Genomic DNA, 17,985 nt, shown 5'->3' with positions numbered 1-17,985 from the left:
CACCACGGCACTCTACTCAGGGCAACAGAGTGAGACTCTGTCTCAAAAAAGAAAGAAACAGGCTCTAAGAGAACGAGTGACTGGTTCTAACCCTTGCCAGGTCTCTGTCCCTTACCCTCCCATTTATCCATTCAGCAACCCTGTCTTTGGGACGCCTTGGAGAACAAGGCCACCACAGACCCTGCCCTCAGGGCACTTACAGTCTTTCAGGAGTATTGTCCCAGTTCCTGAAACCTTTGGGAGTCCCCAAGTTCTAGACTCCTACCGGAGCCATCAGCCTTCACCCCCCCCCCCACCAGAGGAGACCCCCACATACACCAGGTGTGCAGGACCTTTTCTTTCTGGGAGGTGACAGTTTTTTGTTGGTTTTTTTTTTTGGAGACAGAGTCTCACTCTGTTGCCCAGGCTAGAGTGCTGTGGCGTCAGCCTAGCTCACAGCAACCTCAAACTCTTGGGCTCAAGCAATCCTCCTGCCTCAGCCTCCCGAGTAGCTGGGACTACAGGCATGCGCCACCATGCCCGGCGAATTTTTTCTATATATATTTTTAGTTGTCCATATAATTTCTTTCTATTTTTAGTAGAGATGGGGTCTTGCTCTTGCTCAGGCTGGTCTCGAACTCCTGAGCTCAAATGATCCACCCACCTCGGCCTCCCAGAGTGCTAGGATTACAGGCGTGAGCCACTGTGCCTGGCCCGCCTCCTTGGGGAGGTGACAGTTTTGAGGGTGGAGCCAGATACCTCCCAGGTGAGCCCTCACAGGAGAGGGGGTCTGGGCTGGAGGAGCGGGAGCAACTAGGCATTGGGGAAGGGGAGGAGGGCCTGGGGCCTGGGGGTCAGGGGATGTGAGAAAGAGGGAAACTGACAAATCACAGGGCATGTGGTTCAGGAAGTGAGAGAGGGGCTCAGGGACATTCTGCCTGCTTCTTGTTCCTTGGGTTTGCTCAGCGCCCCTCCGAGAATGTAGGCCCCAAACCACAAGGTGACAATGACCCCACCCCAAGAAAATCATCCGGCATTTTTAAAGCTCCTCCTGGTCCCATACACAGGTCGCACATCAACCAGCAAACACAGACCCATAACCACGCCACAACATTGCACACAGACAGGGTAGATCCCGCTGCCGGTCTGTGCATCACAGGCACGCGGGCAATGCGATACCCAACGCTTGCCCCCGCCCACGCCCGAGCCTCTGAGCCCTGCTCCGTCTCCTCAGTCAAGGGCTGCTGCCCCCTGGGGCCTCCTCCACCCTTTTGCCCTATTCAGGTGCCTGGTTCCCAGCACTGCCTGTGTAGAGGCTCCCGCCTGACATGCCCCAACAGGCCAGGTTGACAAGCCGGCCAAACAAGCCTGCTTCTCCCCAGCACCCTCAGTGGGCACATAGCCTCGAGTCACTGGGGATCTCACGCTGGCACTCTGTCTGGAGCTCCAGGCAGGGGATTCCTAGGGTCTCCCTAGACCCCGTGCTCTCCCTCTCTAGGGCCACTCCTGCCCTGGGTTGGTTTGGGTTATGACACTCCACTCCCTGTCCTTCAAACTGGGCCAGAGCCAAGGGAGTCCCAGGGAGGGGAGGAGGAAGCACTTGCCCTGCCAGACATCCCGCCCCCATTGAGGGAGGGCAGAGATAATCCCCAGCTGCACAAACCCCCAAGTTCTTTCACCCACAGCACAGCTCAGGGGTTAGCACGTGAGCTCTGGAGTCCTGTCTCGTCCCATCCCTACCACTGTCTAGCTGTGAGACCTTGGGTGAGTTCCTTAACCTCTTTGAGCTTTGGTTCCTCCTCACCAATAAAATGGGGAATGACATCAATTCCTACCTCCAAGTGTGTTGGGAGAACTAAGTAAGTTAAAGAAAGTCTTAGCACAGGCCCTGAGTACATAGTAGGGGTTTAATAAATGCAAGCTTGTTGTGATTGCCTTTGGATAGTCATACTGTCACACTCACATTCAGGCATGCAGACACTCGGCCATGTATACACAAAGATGCAGTGACACATGCAGACACTCACAGACCCAGACAGACTCATGCTTGTGGACCTGGCCCCCACCTCCCCCTGCCAACGCCAGGTTCCTACAGGCTCTCACGGCCCTCCCCCTGCCTTAGCAGAACTTTGGCAAGCCCAGAGCACTGTCTCGTAGGCCCTTTGGGAGTGGGGAAAGGGTGGGCAACGTGAGAGCCCAGGATGCAAGGAGTATGGCAAAGGTGCCAGGCTGGCAGGGCCCCCGCCCGATGAGAGAGCCACTTCCCTCCTCAGGGACACCAGAGGGAGGAGACACTAAAGACGAGCATCTTTCCTCGTGGTGGGAAATGAGCACTTGCAGAAAAGGGTGAGTCTGGAGCCAGCCACAAAGTAAACACCAGGGCCACTGCCCCGGCAACCGCAGGCCAGGGTAGGACAGGGCCCGGCCCAGACCCTCTCCACTCCCTGATTTACTCCACGCAGCGGCTCCCTGGTTGTCCCAGTGCGTGCCCTCCATGCACCCACTCTGGTCTCTGAGGACTCCCCAAAGGGAAGAGGCTGTGCCTCCCCCATCAGACTGGGAGCTCCCTGAGAGCACAGGCTTTTTGCCCCACATCGGTGTAGGGTCTCCCAGAGGGCAAGGGCTGCGTCTTTCCCCTAAGACTGGAGAGTGCTCAGGGCATGGCCTGAGTCTCCCCCAATAGACTAAGTCTGACAGCCTCCACAATGGCTGCTGAATTTTCCAGAAATGGATTTGCCCTACTAGAGTGCTTTGTACATAGTAGACTCTCAAAAATTATTTGTTGATGGAGAGGATGTGGAGAAATTCCAATCCTGCGCATTGCTTGTGGGAATGTGAAATGGTGAGGACAGTATGACAGTTCCTCAAAATATTGAACATAGAATTACCGTGTGATCCAGTAATTGTACTTCTGGGTATACACCCGAAATAACTGAAAACAGGGTCTAGAAGAGACATTTGTACACACATGTTCATAGTAGCATTATTCACAATTGCCAAGAGGTGAAAGCAACCCAGGTGTCCATCTACAGATGAACGGATAAACAAAATGAGGTATATCCATACAATGGAAATGTGGTATATCCTGCAGTGGAATATTATTCAGCCTTTAAAAAGGGATGAAATTCTGACACATGCTACTACATGGATGAACCCTGAAGACATTATGCTAGTGAAATAAGCCAGGCACAAAAGGACAAATATTATGTGATTCCACTTATATGAGGTACCTAGATCCATAGAGACAGAAAGTAGAATGGTGGTTGCCAAGGACTAGGGGAAGGGGAGGATGGGGATTTATTGTTTAATGGGTACACAGTTTCAGTTTGTGATGATGAAAAAATTCTAGAAATGGATGGGGTGATGGTTACACAACAATATGAATGTACTTAATGCCACTGATCTGTACTCTTAAAAATGATTAAAAAGGGAGGGCCGGGCGCTGTGGCTCACGCCTGTAATCCTAGCACTCTGGGAGGCCGAGGCGGGCGGATTGTTGGAGCTCAGGAGTTCAAGACCAGCCTGAGCAAGAGCGAGAACCCGTCTCTACTAAAAATAGAAATAAATTATATGGACAGCTAAAAATATATATAGAAAAAATTAGCCGGGCATGGAGGCGCATGCCTGTAGTCCCAGCTACTCGGGAGGCTGAGGCAGGAGGATCGCTTGAGCCCAGGAGTTTGAGGTTGCTGTGAGCTAAGCTGATGCCACGGCACTCGCTCTAGCCCGGGCAACAGAGCGAGATTCTGTCTCAAAAAAAGGGGGGGGGGGATGGGGGGCATGGGCAATATATATAACCTGAACTTTTGTACCCCCATAATAAGCTGAAATAAAAATAAATAAATAAATAATAAATAAAAATATGAACTTTTATTTGCAAACCTGGTTAAATAGGTCTGAGTAAAATAAAGTTTGATTAGGCGTAAAAAAAAAAAAAAGAATACCTAAAATATGTTTCTGTATTTCAAAATATAAAATGTAACATGACAGGAGATTTTATGTATTTAAAAAAATGATTAAAAAGGTAAATTTTATATTAGATATATTTTACCACAGTATTTTAAAAAGGCAAAGTCAGAATTCAAATGTAAAAAAAGAAAAAAAGGTTGAAAGAAGATGGAACGAATGCACAGGTCTCCCCTTAGAACCCAGGAGCAGGCCCTGCCCACAGAGGTTGCCCAGGACAGCTGGGCACCTCCTGCCTGGAGGACCTTTCCCTGGCACCCTCTCCACTGCACCTTCTCAGAGTCCCTATTGTCATCTCTGGAGCCTCAGGGGAGTCTGAGCCTGGCACACAGTAGGTCCTTGGCCTCGATGGGGACCCACCATGCATCGGAGGTTGGACCAATGGATACACGAACTCTTCCAAGGTCTTGCTTGCCACACACCAAGGTGGCAGGACCTTGGAAGAGTTTTCTTGACAGAAGCCTGGCTCAGTGTGGGGGTCCTGCCCCCTGAAACCCAACCCCACCGAGGACACACATCTGTTCCAACTCCCCACACGCTCACACATCACCTGTAACATATTGACACCAGGGTGTGCACACAGAGACGTGTCCCTGTCCTCGCAAGCACTCCAAGGAAAATGAGCCAACACACTGAAGGGGCATAGGCTTGCTGGAGACAGCTGGCAGGCAGGTCCCCTGGGCTGCAGAGCCCCCTGCTGGCCCAGTGCTGGCATGCCTGATCGCCCTTAGAGCCCAGAGCCCGCAGGGGGTCCTTATTCCCCCAACCTGGCTCCCCACCAACTGCATTCTCCAGACCCTGCGGCTCCAACCCTGCCCTGGGATCACCCCCTCCCCATCTCCCACAGAGGAGAAGGGTCCACTGCAGAAGGACCAATTAGCTGAGGAACCCTGGGGTCTTCCTTTGGCCAAGGAGTACTGGAGAGAGATCAGAGCCCCTTTTCAGACACTCGACCGTGTTAGGGACAGTCTTTCCTGGAAGCAGAATGCCTGCAGTGACTCTTCTCCAAAATCACTGGATCCATTCCCCAACCACATGTGCACAGCTCATTTCAGAGAGACTGAAGGAAAGATCTGGGTGTGAATCACTCTATGGTCCCCCTCCCTCTCCAGAAGTTCTTCCTGTTGTCTGACCACCTGAGAGGAGACAACAGGTGCACTCACTAGTTCCTTTCAGGGGAGAGCTCAGTCCTAGTCAAGGTGAGACCACAATCTCTTCCTAGGGCAGGTCTCAACAGATTCTGAAAGTCTCCCCCAGGGCACATGGGACTCCCTGCAGGGAGAGGCTCTCAGCCCCACCCCTGAAACCACCCACCCCCTCACCCCAGCCCAGCCCAACTCCCCAGGTTACCCCTGCTTTCCCCCTCACACGTGGCCCTGCCTATGAACTGAACCTCTCCCTAATCCAGCCCGTGATGCCTCAGAGGCAGCTGGAGGGGTGGAAGGGATGGTGGCTCTGCAGGGACAAACAGCCTCCCCTGGGCTCCTGTCCAGGAGGGAACTGGGATGGTTTCTGGGCTGGGCTCTGTGGTCAGATGAGGACAGATGGCATCATTTTCGGCTCCAGACCCTCCCCCCCTTGCCAGTTTGCCTGGCCTCACATTTGGGGACATGATAACAGCCATAGCAGTAATTAATACTTGTTGAGTGCTCACTATATGCCAGGCACACTGCACAAGCACTAGCTCACTTAACAGCAGAACAGCCTCTGGAAGTAAAGGTGGCATACAGCACCCACCACCTGGACCTCGTGGCCCCCCACCCAGTCTGGTGCTAGGTAGGGAATGCCAGGCTAACCCACAGGGGCACTGAGGCAGAGGGGATAGGAGGCCAGTGAGAAAGAGACCACTGTCCCAGCATCAAGAAGGCTGATACAGAGAAAGCGCCACTTGCCATTGGTACTGACCCTGACCCTGGCCCTTTTCTGGCTGTGTGATTTCAAGGTCATCACTTAAGGTCACACGGGCTTTCTTATTTCTTCAGCTACAAAATGAGCCGGACGCAGTGGCTCACTCCTGTAATCCTAGCACTTTGGGAGGCCAAGGCAGGAGGATTGCTTGAGGTCAGGAGTTCAAGCTCAGCTTGAGCAAGAATGAGACCCTATCTCTACAAAAATTAGCCAGGTGCAGTAGCATGCTGTAGTCCCAGCTACTCAGGAGGCTGACACAGGAGAATCGCTTGAGCCCAGGAGTTTGAGGTTGCAGTGAGCTATGATGAGACCACTGCACTCCAGCCTGGGTGACAGAGTGAGATTCTGTCTCAAAAAAAAAAAAAAAAAAAGAAGAAGATATATGAATAGCAGCCTTACAAGTTGCTGGGAACCATGAAATGGGGCATGTTGTGGACCAGCCCTACATCCCACCATCACAGTGGGCTCTGCTTCCCACATGTCTCCCGAGGCTGACCACGTCAGCACATCCGCTGCCCCACTTCAAGCTGCCCTCACCCCTCCGGCCTCCAGCAGGCCAGATCGATGGCTTTAATATTATGACCACCAGGCCCTGTGGGATGTGCCTCAGCCTCCACACCCACCACACCCCCTTGCTCTGTGCTCTGGCCGCCCTGGCCTCCTTCCAGTTCCTGTGAGGACCAGGCACTGTTCCAGCCACAGGTCCTTTGCACATGCTGTTTCTGGAATGCAACCTACACCCTATTCAACTCCTACCCACCCTGTAGCTCTCAGTAAAAACGTCACTGCCCCAGACACACCTTCTCTAGCCCCAGACCAGGTCAGATGCCTGCACACCCTCTCGCTGGTATCTATTTATTTCTGACGTTATTTTGACCAGCATTTCCTGCCTGGGCTGTGAGTCCTGGAAGGCCAATGCCATTTCTGCTTTGCTGGTGGTTGAATCCTTGGCTCCTGGCACAGTACCTGGCCCAGGGTGGGTGAATGCTGAGGAATGAATGAGCTTCTGAGAGTCTGGGGTGGCCAACCCCTGTCCCCAGGAGGAGTACACCTGGAGCAGGGGCAGCTTCAGCTCTTTGTCTTTTTGAACCCCTACTCCTTCCTCCATGGAAGCCAGATCCAAGAGGTTAGGGTGCTGGAATAAGGGAGTAAGGGGTGGGGAGGAAACGGGAGCTGCTTTAATCCTCTTTGTAGCTCTGTGCCCTCGCCCCAGCTGGCCACGCGCCAGCCACGAGCCCTCCTCGTGGGTTCTCAAACATGCCAAGCCCTTGTCCTGAGACTCAGGGCCCGCCTACCACATCCAGGGTCCCCTCTCCTTGGAATATAATAGAGTGCTTGCCTGTCCCCTCCCCCATCTTCCCGTGACTGACCCCCTTATCCTCCAGGTCTCAGCTTGACTTTCTGAAAAGCTTCCCTAACTTGGCAAGCGAAGGAACTTGCCAGGGTCGCACAGCCAGTGTCAGCTCCGGAATGAAGCTGCGGGCAGAGCCGCGGCTCTCAGCCGCCTCATCACACGCCTCATTTCTACCAGATCTTCCCTCTCGGCCCGGCCCTCTCTGGGGCCTCTCAGTTCCTTCATGTAGGCTCAGCCGCGACGGGGCAGCTTGGACATGTGTAGACTTCAGGACGGTCGGCTGCCAGGGCGAAGGTGGGGGAGGAGGCAGAGGGCAGAGGGGAGGACAACGGAGGGGCGGCTGCCTCGGGCCAGCCAGACGTGAGAAACGCCAAGTATGCGAAGTGCGCCGGCCCCTGAGCTATGAATAGTGCGCCAGGCTGCAGCCCAGGTGGGCCCTCCCGCCCCGCCGCCCCCCCCCCTCCCATGACAGCTCTGCACAGGGGGCCTGAAATGCACAAGGGGGCACACTTTTAGGATCAGAGGCTGAGCTTCTGAAATGAAGGGGTGCGGTCATGCAAATGGCATGCAAATAAGGGGCAGCGGCACCTCTGATTGGTGGATCCCTGCCGGTCGGAAGCATGGGCCAAAGGGGCACTTAACGAGAGGCAGTGCCCAGGCCTTGGCCGTGATCAGGGCCCCCGCCCACGCGAGCTTCTCTCCCCCACCGCTCTCACCCCCACCCCCATCCCCGTGGCCGCATTGCCCAGGCCTGGACATCCCTTCTGGTCAGCCCCATGGCCAAAATCGCACTGATGCTGTGCAGCCCCGGGAAGCCTCTCACCCTCTCCTGTCAAGGTCCTGGGAAGGCTCTGCCTCCTTCCAACACTGTTTCTAATCACTCCAGCGCCAGCTCAGCCTCTCCTTGGAGCTCACAGGTCTGACAGACAGCTACGCACTTGGAAATCACAATGTCCCCAGTCCCTGCCGCTAGACTCCCTTTCTGCATCAGTGACCACACGGGGACACATGCTGGACTTAGGGGCAGTAGACCCAGTCCATGGCCCTGTCTATCCTGCCCCTGCATGCCCTCAAGCAAGTCAGCCAACTTCAGAGCTGACTCCTCTTTCTCTCATTCTGGGACTATTGACTGGGTGTCATCAAGAGCCTGACACTGGGTCAGGGGGCCCAGTGACACACAGTGACACTGGGGAAAAAAGAGTCAAAGAGACTAGGCCTAAGGTTCCAACAATGTGATCCTGGTAAGTCCTTTCCCTCTCCAAGCCTCAGTCTCGTCAGCTGTAAATGGGGTCCTTAAGAAGACTCAGGGTCGAGGGCCTGGCACGTAGGAGCCACGCAACAAATCCTAGTTCAGTGGTCCACAAAGGATTTTCAAAAATTAATAAAAGCAGTCCTTGATTTTATAAAGATCAAAGAGACAAACATGCAACAAATACAGGAGCTGCAGCATATAGTGTTAAAGGTTCCTAAACAGGATTCAGAGGAACCTGGGTTTGAATTCCAACTCAGTCCCACTTCCTAGCTGTGTGTCCTTGGGCGAGTTACTAACCTCCCTGAGCTTCCGTTTCTGCATTTATAAAATAGAGATAATCCATTGCTCATGGGTTTGTTGTGCAGATTAAAGAGATAGTGTATGTAAAGCACTCAGCACAGCAGTGTCTGGCACTGAAGTGTTCAGTAAATGTTAGCTTTAACTAATACCCCTATTGTTATTATTATTATTGTGGTTCTTACAATGCAGTGCCACGTGCTATGGAAACATTCAGTTCATCAGTCCACAATATTCAGTCAACAAGGCCTAGAAGCTGGATATGGAGCAGTGAACAGGACAAAGTCCCCATCCTCAAGGGGCTTAAAGTCTAGTGCCCAGAGGAGAAAGTCCCTAGATATTTGAGGAAGTTTGGTGGAGGGAGGATTTATAGAGAAGGATATTTGAACTGGGCATTGAAGGATGAATAGGAGCTTGAGAAATGGAAAAGGCAGGGAAGGCCGTTCCAGACAAGGGAAAGAGATGGTATGGCAAGTTTCTGGAAAGGGGAAGAGGGTGACATACTCCACTACTGTCCTGTCCTCTCCATCTCCAACTCCAGTTTCAGGTCTCATCTTCTCTCACCTGGTCTGCTGCCTCCACCACCTGACACCCTTACATAGTTCCATGGTAGCTGTGGGAGCATGGCAGGAGGGCTATGCCATGATGGGGCGGGCGGGACAGGAGCTGGCCCTCATTGGCCTTGATGACCTCCTCTCTCTTTCCTCTGTCTTGCACTCATTGATCTGTTAAGAGGTCAGGCTGTTATACACCTTCTTGTCTGTGCCGTGCTGGGTCCCTCTGCCTGGAATGCCCTTCTCTCCTTTCTCAGTGTGACCCTCTCTCGTCCCAGCAAACATCTTGGCAAGCCTCACCTCCTCAGTGAAGCCTTCTTCCCCTCTGAGCTGGAGCATCTTTAGAGGACGCAGGGGCTCACCCATGTCTAGTGACAGAGCCCTACAGTCCCCCACACTACCCAAGAGCAAACCCAGACTCCACACTGAGTCACAGAAGAGTCACAGAGAAGTTGAACATAATTCACATCTCTCTGCATCCACCCCCAACTATGTCTGCCCTCCCCACGCCTTCGTTATGCCAAGCCGTGCTCAGATTTCAAGGCTCAGCTATGGGGAGGAGGGGACACCTTCCTGGGGTGGGGGGTATCCTCCCAGGCTCTTTCTTGTCAGAGAATATAGCAGTGACCACAAGGACAGGCTTAGGATTCAATGACACAGCTTTAAATTTGATGCTGGGTGACCTTGGGTGAAGTTATTCACCTGCTCAGGGGCTAGTTTGTGCATCTATAAATGGATAACACCTCATCATGGCCCTTGAAAATTGATCAAAAGGCATTTCACTACAGAATCCTCAAGTTAATGACAGGTTTGGAAATAGGAGATGAGAGAAAGGAGATTAATCATATCACCAACTGGTTTTTAACCAGCCCCATGGCAATTCCACCCGGAGAGTCTGCTTCCATCTTTAAACTCCTGTTAACACACCTTGGTGACCACACTCACACTCAAATCATGATCACAGTGAAGACACGGGCTTGTGTCTGCTGTGGATCTGTGTCCCCAATCAGACAGGGCCATTTTTGTTACTATGTTAATATTTTTGGCAGGGGGGGTAGCAAGTAGTGTTCTGGACTGGCAGATAGTGTAAGTGAAAATTTCAGAACCTGTGGTTATAAAATATTAGTGGAGACTTTTTGTCTGGCTTTTGGGCGGTAGGAGAAGCACGCAAGGAACCCCTTAAGGGCAGGGCTGTGTCTTATTCACCCAGTTCCCAAGAGCCGCAGAGAGAGCCTGGAACACAGAGGGCGTGCAAGAAATGGTCACCCACTGAAGGCCAGTGTGCATTCAGACCTGGGCTGCCACCTGATTTTCCCAAGCACTGAGCCTCTCGTGTGGGTGTCACGTCCTTCTCCTGTCCCAGGCTGCAATTAAGGAGCGGGCAGGAGGGACACTAGATGCAAGCCAGGCCTGGGAATATCCTCAGGGTCCCCAGGCCACACCCGGCCTCTCTGATAAGGCTTTCCCTAGCACCGGGGACCTAGGCCTCCGGGAGCCAATGGCGGAGGAAAGGGCCCCAGTGGGGAAGCAGAGGGGGCGTCTGTCCTCCTGTCAGCAACCCAGCCTGGTTGGTGGCCCCCATTTTCTCTCTCGCAGACATGACCCCCTCTCCTGGGCTTTGGGCTCCACCTCAGCTGCCCCCCTCTCCTTCCCCTCCCCAGGTGCTGCGGGGGGCGGGGGACACAGTGCCAAGGCTTCATTAGAGCTAATGAGGGCTCAGCTCCGCAGATGCCAGCGCAAGATACAGGAGAGCCCCAGAGTCGGGCAGCTCCATCCCCCTCGCTGGGAGGAACCGGCCGGCCGCACCTCCAGAAGAGGAAAGCGAGATTTAGAAGAATCTTCCCCAGTACAGAGAGTGTCGGAATGTGGGGCCATGAACTAGAAACAGCAGCAGGGTGGGGCAGGTTCTCACCTGGGCCGCCATGGGCTCCCCCGTCCACTGCTCAGTCCACGACCCGGAGTCCCCCGTCCTACTTGGATCTTGGGAACCCACCAACAGAAACCCACTCCTTCCTCTCCCCGTTTCCGTGAGCTCGCAGCAGGTCAGAGCCGAAGGCACGTCCGCGCTTCTCTCCAGCAGCCTGAGCCCCTTCCTCTTCCTGTGTCCCCTCTCTTCCTCCCATTCCTGCTTGGCCCTTCCTCTCTGCCTCTATGCCCTTGACCTGTCCTTTCTCTAGGCCTCAGTTACGCCAGGACACAAATGGAGAGACAGGGGAAGGGGTGGCCTCTCATATTGCTCCAGCTGAAGCATAGGCAGACGTCCCCTGTCTGGTGGCTTCTCTCCCTCCTCCCCTCCCTGTTCAGGAACAACACAGAGCTTCTCCACACTGAGAATGAGGGGACCTCTGGGGTGGAGGGTGGGGGTCTCTACTTCAGCCTCCTTCCCTTCCAGCCTCTTGGTGGCTCTCAGGAGCAGGAAACGCTCCGACAGCCCGAATCCCCACCCTGCCTCCTCCCAAGGGCTCTAAGTCTTGCATGCATGCCCGATTCTTTCCAAGGACTTCTCACACTTTTTGAGGAAATTAAGAAGGAAAAACCAGCTGCTGATTTAGGAGCCCGGAGTCAGACAGAAATCACACTGCAGACTGATAGAAACCAGGCGCGGGGCCGAAATGGACTGTGCCCTTCCCCATTGGACCCCAACTTGGAGCCAAGAACCCTTGAGTGGTTGTCCTGCCACATGGCTCCCACATGTTCCCCCAGCCCACCACATTCCTCTGGCCCCAGGAGGCCAGCACTGGGTCTGCTTCCAGCCCTCAGGCCTTGGCTTGTGGGTCTGTCATCCCCACGCCCCACCCCAGGCTGTCTCCCCTCCCAGGGACTCAGGCTGAGCTGTGAAAGGGTCACTTCAAAGAGGACCTGCCTGCCGAGGGCCCAGCCAGACCCAAGGCCAGCTCCTCGGCCAGATTCCCTGTGGCTGGGGACAAAGGCGCCACTGTTCCCCCGACCCCCAGACGCCCCCAAATGCACTGGGCATAAGAAGTCTTTCTTTCCCCAGTTCCGCTCCTTACAGGCCCGGGCTCCTTGCCACCGCGAGTAGCCCTGGCCCCTCCTACAGGAGCGGCTGGGGGGTTGCGGGACAGGGAATTACTAGTTTCCCCACCGCCACCACCATACACCCAAATCGCTTGGGCACCCAGGACGATGACGCAGCCCTGGGGCTGAATTCAGGACCAATGGCCCAGCCTCCTCCCTGCCCCTCGGCCACCAAGCCCTTCCTGGGCCTACAATACAATCCCACCTTCTCCTACCCATCAGAACCATACCCATCCTTCCAGGCTGTCTGTCGGGGCCACCTCTCCTCTGAGGAGCCCAAACCATGGCAGCCAACCTCTGATGTTCCCAGGAGGCTGGGGTATCTGCCTTCTCTCCCGATCCCCCAAAGCAGGAACCAGGTCTCACCTGCTCCTCCAATTTCCCATCACATAGTGCTGATCCCAGTGCAGGGCCCTTAAGGTTTTCTGTACCAACCCTTCACCCAATGCCTGAATTCTCTCGGGTCCACGTCACTGTCTAGCCTGTGCTTGCCCACCGCCAGTGATGCACGCTCACTACCTCCAGAGGCAGCTCATTTCCTCTTCAGATTATTTGACCATAAAAGATTCCTTCTACTGGGTCAAAAGTGCGTTGCTCTGGTTCCATTTAGGGGTTGGATTTTTGAAAAAAGAAGTGTGCTGTTCTCCTTTCTATTGATTATTGTTTGTTTAATAATAGTTGCTACCAATAGTTGAGATTACCAAATATCATTTGGTCCTCACAATTATTTTGAGGGATTATTTCAGGAATAACAAAACTGAAGCCAAACAACTAAGTCACTTGTCCAAGGTCATACAGTGAATAAGGGATAGAGCTGAAACTTGAACCCCAGCAGGCTAAAGGCAGGGCCCATATACTCAACCACAGGGTGCTGCTCCTGCCCCCCCAGGTACTGAGGACCACGCCAGGCCCAGGCCCCTCAGCTCCCGTGGCTGGCCTGTCTACATTAAACAGTGGACCGTACCTCACACACCCCCCTCTTTTCTCCTAGCCAGCTGCCCCCCTGCCTTTTATTATAAGCAGATGAAGTGTGGCCTGCAGGTAGCGATTGATTAATGTTAATTCAAACCAGCAAATGGGGGGGCAGAGGGAGTCAGAAGGGAAGAGGTCACCTGCCCAGGCGCATAAGGATTCAAGGAGGTTGGAGATGTCCCTGGGCCTAAGGTTTAGGACTGGAGGTGGTCAGAAATCTAACACCCGTTCTTGTGAGAGACGGAGAATTGACAGGCAGGACAGACCCTGCCCCAAACCAGGCTCTGTCCACCTTCCAACTTGAAAGGGACAGAATCTTCCACCACCAGGTGACGAGTTGAACTGAACATCTCGGGCCAGAGAGAGGAAAAACAAACAGGCTTCCTTATGCCAACCTGTAGTCTTTCCCCACATGCCCTTTCCTCCTCATTGTCCCCTCAGAATGCCAGAGGAAGAAGGGAAGGAGTGAGAGCAGAAGACGGGAGGAGCCCTTGGTGGCCCCTGCCAAGGCTTGGAGGCAGTGGTGACAGGGGACAGGGTATGGGTGAGTGAGCTTTCCCTTCCTCTCTAGGTTTGGCTCAGGCACTGCTGGTGCGGACAACACAGTGAGGCACCTCCAGGCTGCCTTCCCAAGACCCCAACCCCACCTACTTCCAAAGGGTTAGGTTACAGGATTCTGTGGCTTTTCTATACACTGTCCCATCATTCATAAATTTAGTCAGTCAGTCAGTCAACAAACATTCTCTGAGTACTTGCTGTGTGCCCTGTAGATACCAAGACAAAAATGACATCTCTAGGACCCCTTGGGATGAGGTTAAGAACATGGTCAACTCCTCAGCTCTGCCACTTACTTGTTGTGTGACATTAGAAGGCCATGTCATCTCTTTGTGCCAGTGTTTTCAATCTGTCGAATGGGGTGATGGTAGGTACCATGGCAGCAGTTGCCATTATGATTTTTCTTGCTTTCAATAACTCCAGCCTGGTGAGGTAGCCTGACATGTGGATCACCCAGCACAATGCCAGAGATAGAGTTGGCATGGAGTGCCCTGGGAGGCCAGGGGAGGGGCCGCTGCCTGGTTTGTACTTCACAAACATTTATGGAGAGCTGCTCTGTGCCAGGCGCTGTGCCGGCCACTGGGGACACAGAGATGAACAGGACACATTGTCCACTTGTCCCTACTCCTCCCTGCCCTCCCCTCTCCCTCTCAGGGCCCAGTCCAAGAACTCTGCACTGAGGGGGCCACCAAGGACAGAAGCAGTGGAGGAGGGCAAGGCATGGCCTGGGAGCCCAGGAATCAGAAGACCTGGGTCCTTGTCTGCCAAGGCTAAGGAACCTGGGTGCTCTCTGGCATGTCTCCCCACATGCGGGAGTTGGACAAGATGACCCCTTTGGTCCTGACCCACTCTAACAGGTGACGCATACACCCCACCCCCACAGGGCTTTAAACTCTCCCCAAAGCCCAGCCCCAAAGCCATCTCAGCCTGCTGGCCCACTGAGGCAGTGGGGGAGGCGATGCCTGCCTGGTACACACTGGCACTGCCCTGCTGACGAGCTGGCGCAATTTCACAAGAAACAGGGGGCCCTGGATCAAAGGGGGGGTTGTTTGCAGGGGTGGGGGGTGCTAGGGGAAAGGCAGCACCGGCTTCCACAGGCGCTATTCATGGCTCGCTCTGGGGAGGGTGAGGGAGCAGGATAATTAAAACCGGGCTTTGTCCAAATCCCTGACCAAGCCAATATCTCACCTTTGAACCCCTGCAGCCAACAGAGCAGGGCTGGTGCCCCTTTGGAGGGAAACCACCGATGAACTGAGCCCTGGCCCAAGTGCTGTGGGCGGCACAGGGTGGGTGGGGGAGGTCGAAGGAGGGGCTGCTTCCCACTCCCCAACCACGGGGGACAGGGGACACCTGAGGCCTCTGCTCCCCATCCCTGTCCCAGCAGAAAGACAGGCAACCAGCTCCATTCCAGTGAGAAGTTGACCTTGATCTTGGGCTGTGTCCATGATGGCCCCAGATTCAGGTTGGGAGTGACAATGGGCCAAGGCAGGTCCTAAGAAGCTGGACAGTGAGCAGGACTCTGAAGCCAGATTGCTGGCTTCCTAGCCTGGCTCCACAGCCTACCAGCAGCGTGATTTTGGCCAAACTCTTAACTCTCTGTGCCTCAGTGCCCTCAACTGTAAAATGGGGATAGTAATATCCACTTCGTGGTGTATTGTGAGGATTAAATGAGGTAATTTATATAAACCCTGGCCCAGAGTAATTGCTCTCTGTGTATTATATTAGTTATTAGCTATACAATTAAAGCAATGCACCTTCCTTAAAAACATATTTTTTTCCCAGGCACTAATGTATCTGCTCATTTGAATATATTTGCAGGCCAATGAATATCTCCAGATTTCTACATCAGAATCCAACATCACAGGAATCCACCTGACCCACTATACTGGAGAAAACTTCCCTGCATGATGCTTCAGGCTAGCCTGGGACAGTGCAGTTCACAAACCTCTCCCTGGAAGTTCTACTGAATATCTAACTGCAATCCCTCACATTGTAACTTATTCCATCCTTCTGCTTTGTAGTCTCTCTTTTAATCTTACACATCGAGAAGTCCTTCTAAGTATCCCTGCAATGAAGGATGAAGCAATCCACTGCCCACTCCTGCACTCATCCTCACTCCTGCCCACGCCAAGAATGCTGTACTCCTTCCACATGAGTTCAAGGTTGTCCTCAGGAGGGGAACACAGAGGCCCCTCCCAGGTTGCCCAGCACAAAGCCTAGTCCCCAGGTCTAGAACCTCTCTGCTTGGGCTGGGATCCACAAAAGCCTTCCTCATTCCCTAGGGTGTCACAAAACCCCCTTCCTGATAACTTTCCTCCACAAACTTCATCGCACGCCCTAATTACCACCAGGAGACCCAGGTGGTAGCCTTGACACTGTCACTGTGTAGGCTCAGACCCTCTCTGTAAAATGGGATGCCAACACCCGCCCACTTACAGGGGATTTTGAGGCCTTTGAATCAGGCATTGAATGTAGGGGACTTGCTGCTCTCCTCGTTCCCAAGGAGAGGGCAGGGTCTTGGATTCAGGACCTTGGAGTTCCCTGCCACCTTGGGGTAGCCCCAACAACATTGTGGGCAAGTGGAAGAAGCAGCTGGGGCCAGGGGCCTCTGGGCTGTGTTTGGAGGCAAAATGACTGGTTATATAACTGAGATTCAAATCGCATGCCAATTGAGCACATCTCAGTGAGAGCCACCACTTTGGAGAATGGAGCTTGTTGCCCTGGCAGGAGGGGAGAACCACGTGGAATCAAAAGCCATCCACCCCCAGCTGGGCCACGGGGTGGGGGTGGAGATTGTAAGGGGATAGAGGTGAAGTATGTGTAGTTGGTGGGGGGTTGAATCCAAGGGACTCATGGTTAATGACCTCCACCCCCGCCCCCTGTCCATCCTGAATTTCAAGTTTGTAATTAGGAAACACACATTGGCTGAAGAGAGAGAGATGCAGACAGGGAGAAATGAACACATCCAGCACCCCAGAAACACACCAGTCTGAGAAAAAGTTTGCAAAGCACCAGATCCCACCTCCAATACTGGGGGAAAGGCTAGAGGAGAGGGTCCCCAGGTCTTTCAGCCCTGTCCAAAAAGGCAGAGTCCTCAGCCCAGGCCTTGACCCCAGCCTGGACCCTAGGGAACCTCTTTTCCAAGCTCGGGAAAACTATTGGCCTGACAGTGTTCAGCCCTCAACTTGGGAGGCAGGGAGTTAGTGCTGTGTACTTCAGTAGGGCTAGACGGCCAGGCTCAGAGGCAGGGGACTGGCCCTGATGGAGGGATGAGGCCCCTAGGGCCCCTCCCCAGCCTCAGCAGCTGGCAGATGAAAGAACCCAAGCAAAGCAGCCCAGCGCTGAGTAATGCCCCTGGCACCCCGCGCCCGGACCCACCCACAGCGGACCGGAGGGAGCAGAGGGGAAGACAGCCCCGCCTGCGGGTCCGGGGGTCCGGGGCCTGTTTCTCTTCCCGGGGACCCGGCGGGGCGGCGGACCCGTGCCTGGAAGCCCGTCACGAAGCCCGACCCCGCAGGGGGCGAGTGTGGCGCGGGGAGGGGATGTCGGGCCGCCTTGGCGGAGGACGTCCCGCTCCGGGAACCCCCTCCCCCACTCCCTCTCGCTCCAGCTGTGCAGGGGCCTCGCCAACGGAAAACGAAAACTCAGGCAGAGGAAACGGCGGCAGGCGCCCCGCCTGAAAATCCCGGACAAAAGGCGCGGGCCTCCCGCCCCCGCTGCCCGGCCGCGGGGGGCCTGGCACCGTCACCCTGGTCGGCGCCCCCTGCCCTGGCAGCCCGGTGCCCGTCCAGGCCCCCTGCCTCCCTCCCTCCTTCCCTCCCCCCTGCCCCGGGCAGCTCTCGCCCCGGCCCGCTCCCCTGCCCGACACCAGCCGAAGTTCCCTGCATTGGTGCCCGCGGTGCCCGCGCCCTGCGCTCCAGGCTGTGCCCGGCGGGCTGGGGCGCAGCGACCCGGGCCCGGCTGCCCGCTCCCCGGCAGCGCCCGGCCCCGCCCCCTCCCCTGGCCCGGCGCCCTTACCTGGGGGGGCCGGGGCTCCGGGCGGGGCGGGATCCCGACCAGGCAGAAGGCGACTCCATTCATCGGGCGGCAGCGGCGGCTCTGCGGCCGGGGCA

At 54.8% G+C, this 17,985-nt stretch overlaps 1 protein-coding gene across 1 annotated transcript in view; it reads right to left on the bottom strand.

Moving 5' to 3' along the window:
• Positions 1-17,985, bottom strand: part of ARHGAP23 (Rho GTPase activating protein 23) — a 66,701-nt gene extending 48,716 nt beyond the window's left edge. The window contains exon 1 of the mRNA XM_045526321.1: positions 17,891-17,985. Within this exon, the coding sequence (XP_045382277.1) occupies positions 17,891-17,953 (63 nt within the window). The 5' untranslated portion in view covers positions 17,954-17,985. The remainder of the gene's footprint in view (positions 1-17,890) is intronic.

The sequence above is a fragment of the Lemur catta genome, chromosome 15 (assembly GCF_020740605.2).
Source record: "Lemur catta isolate mLemCat1 chromosome 15, mLemCat1.pri, whole genome shotgun sequence".
NCBI lineage: Eukaryota > Metazoa > Chordata > Mammalia > Primates > Lemuridae > Lemur > Lemur catta.
The sequence above is the reverse complement of the archived record's forward strand: the minus strand, read 5'-3'. Positions and strand labels throughout refer to the sequence as shown.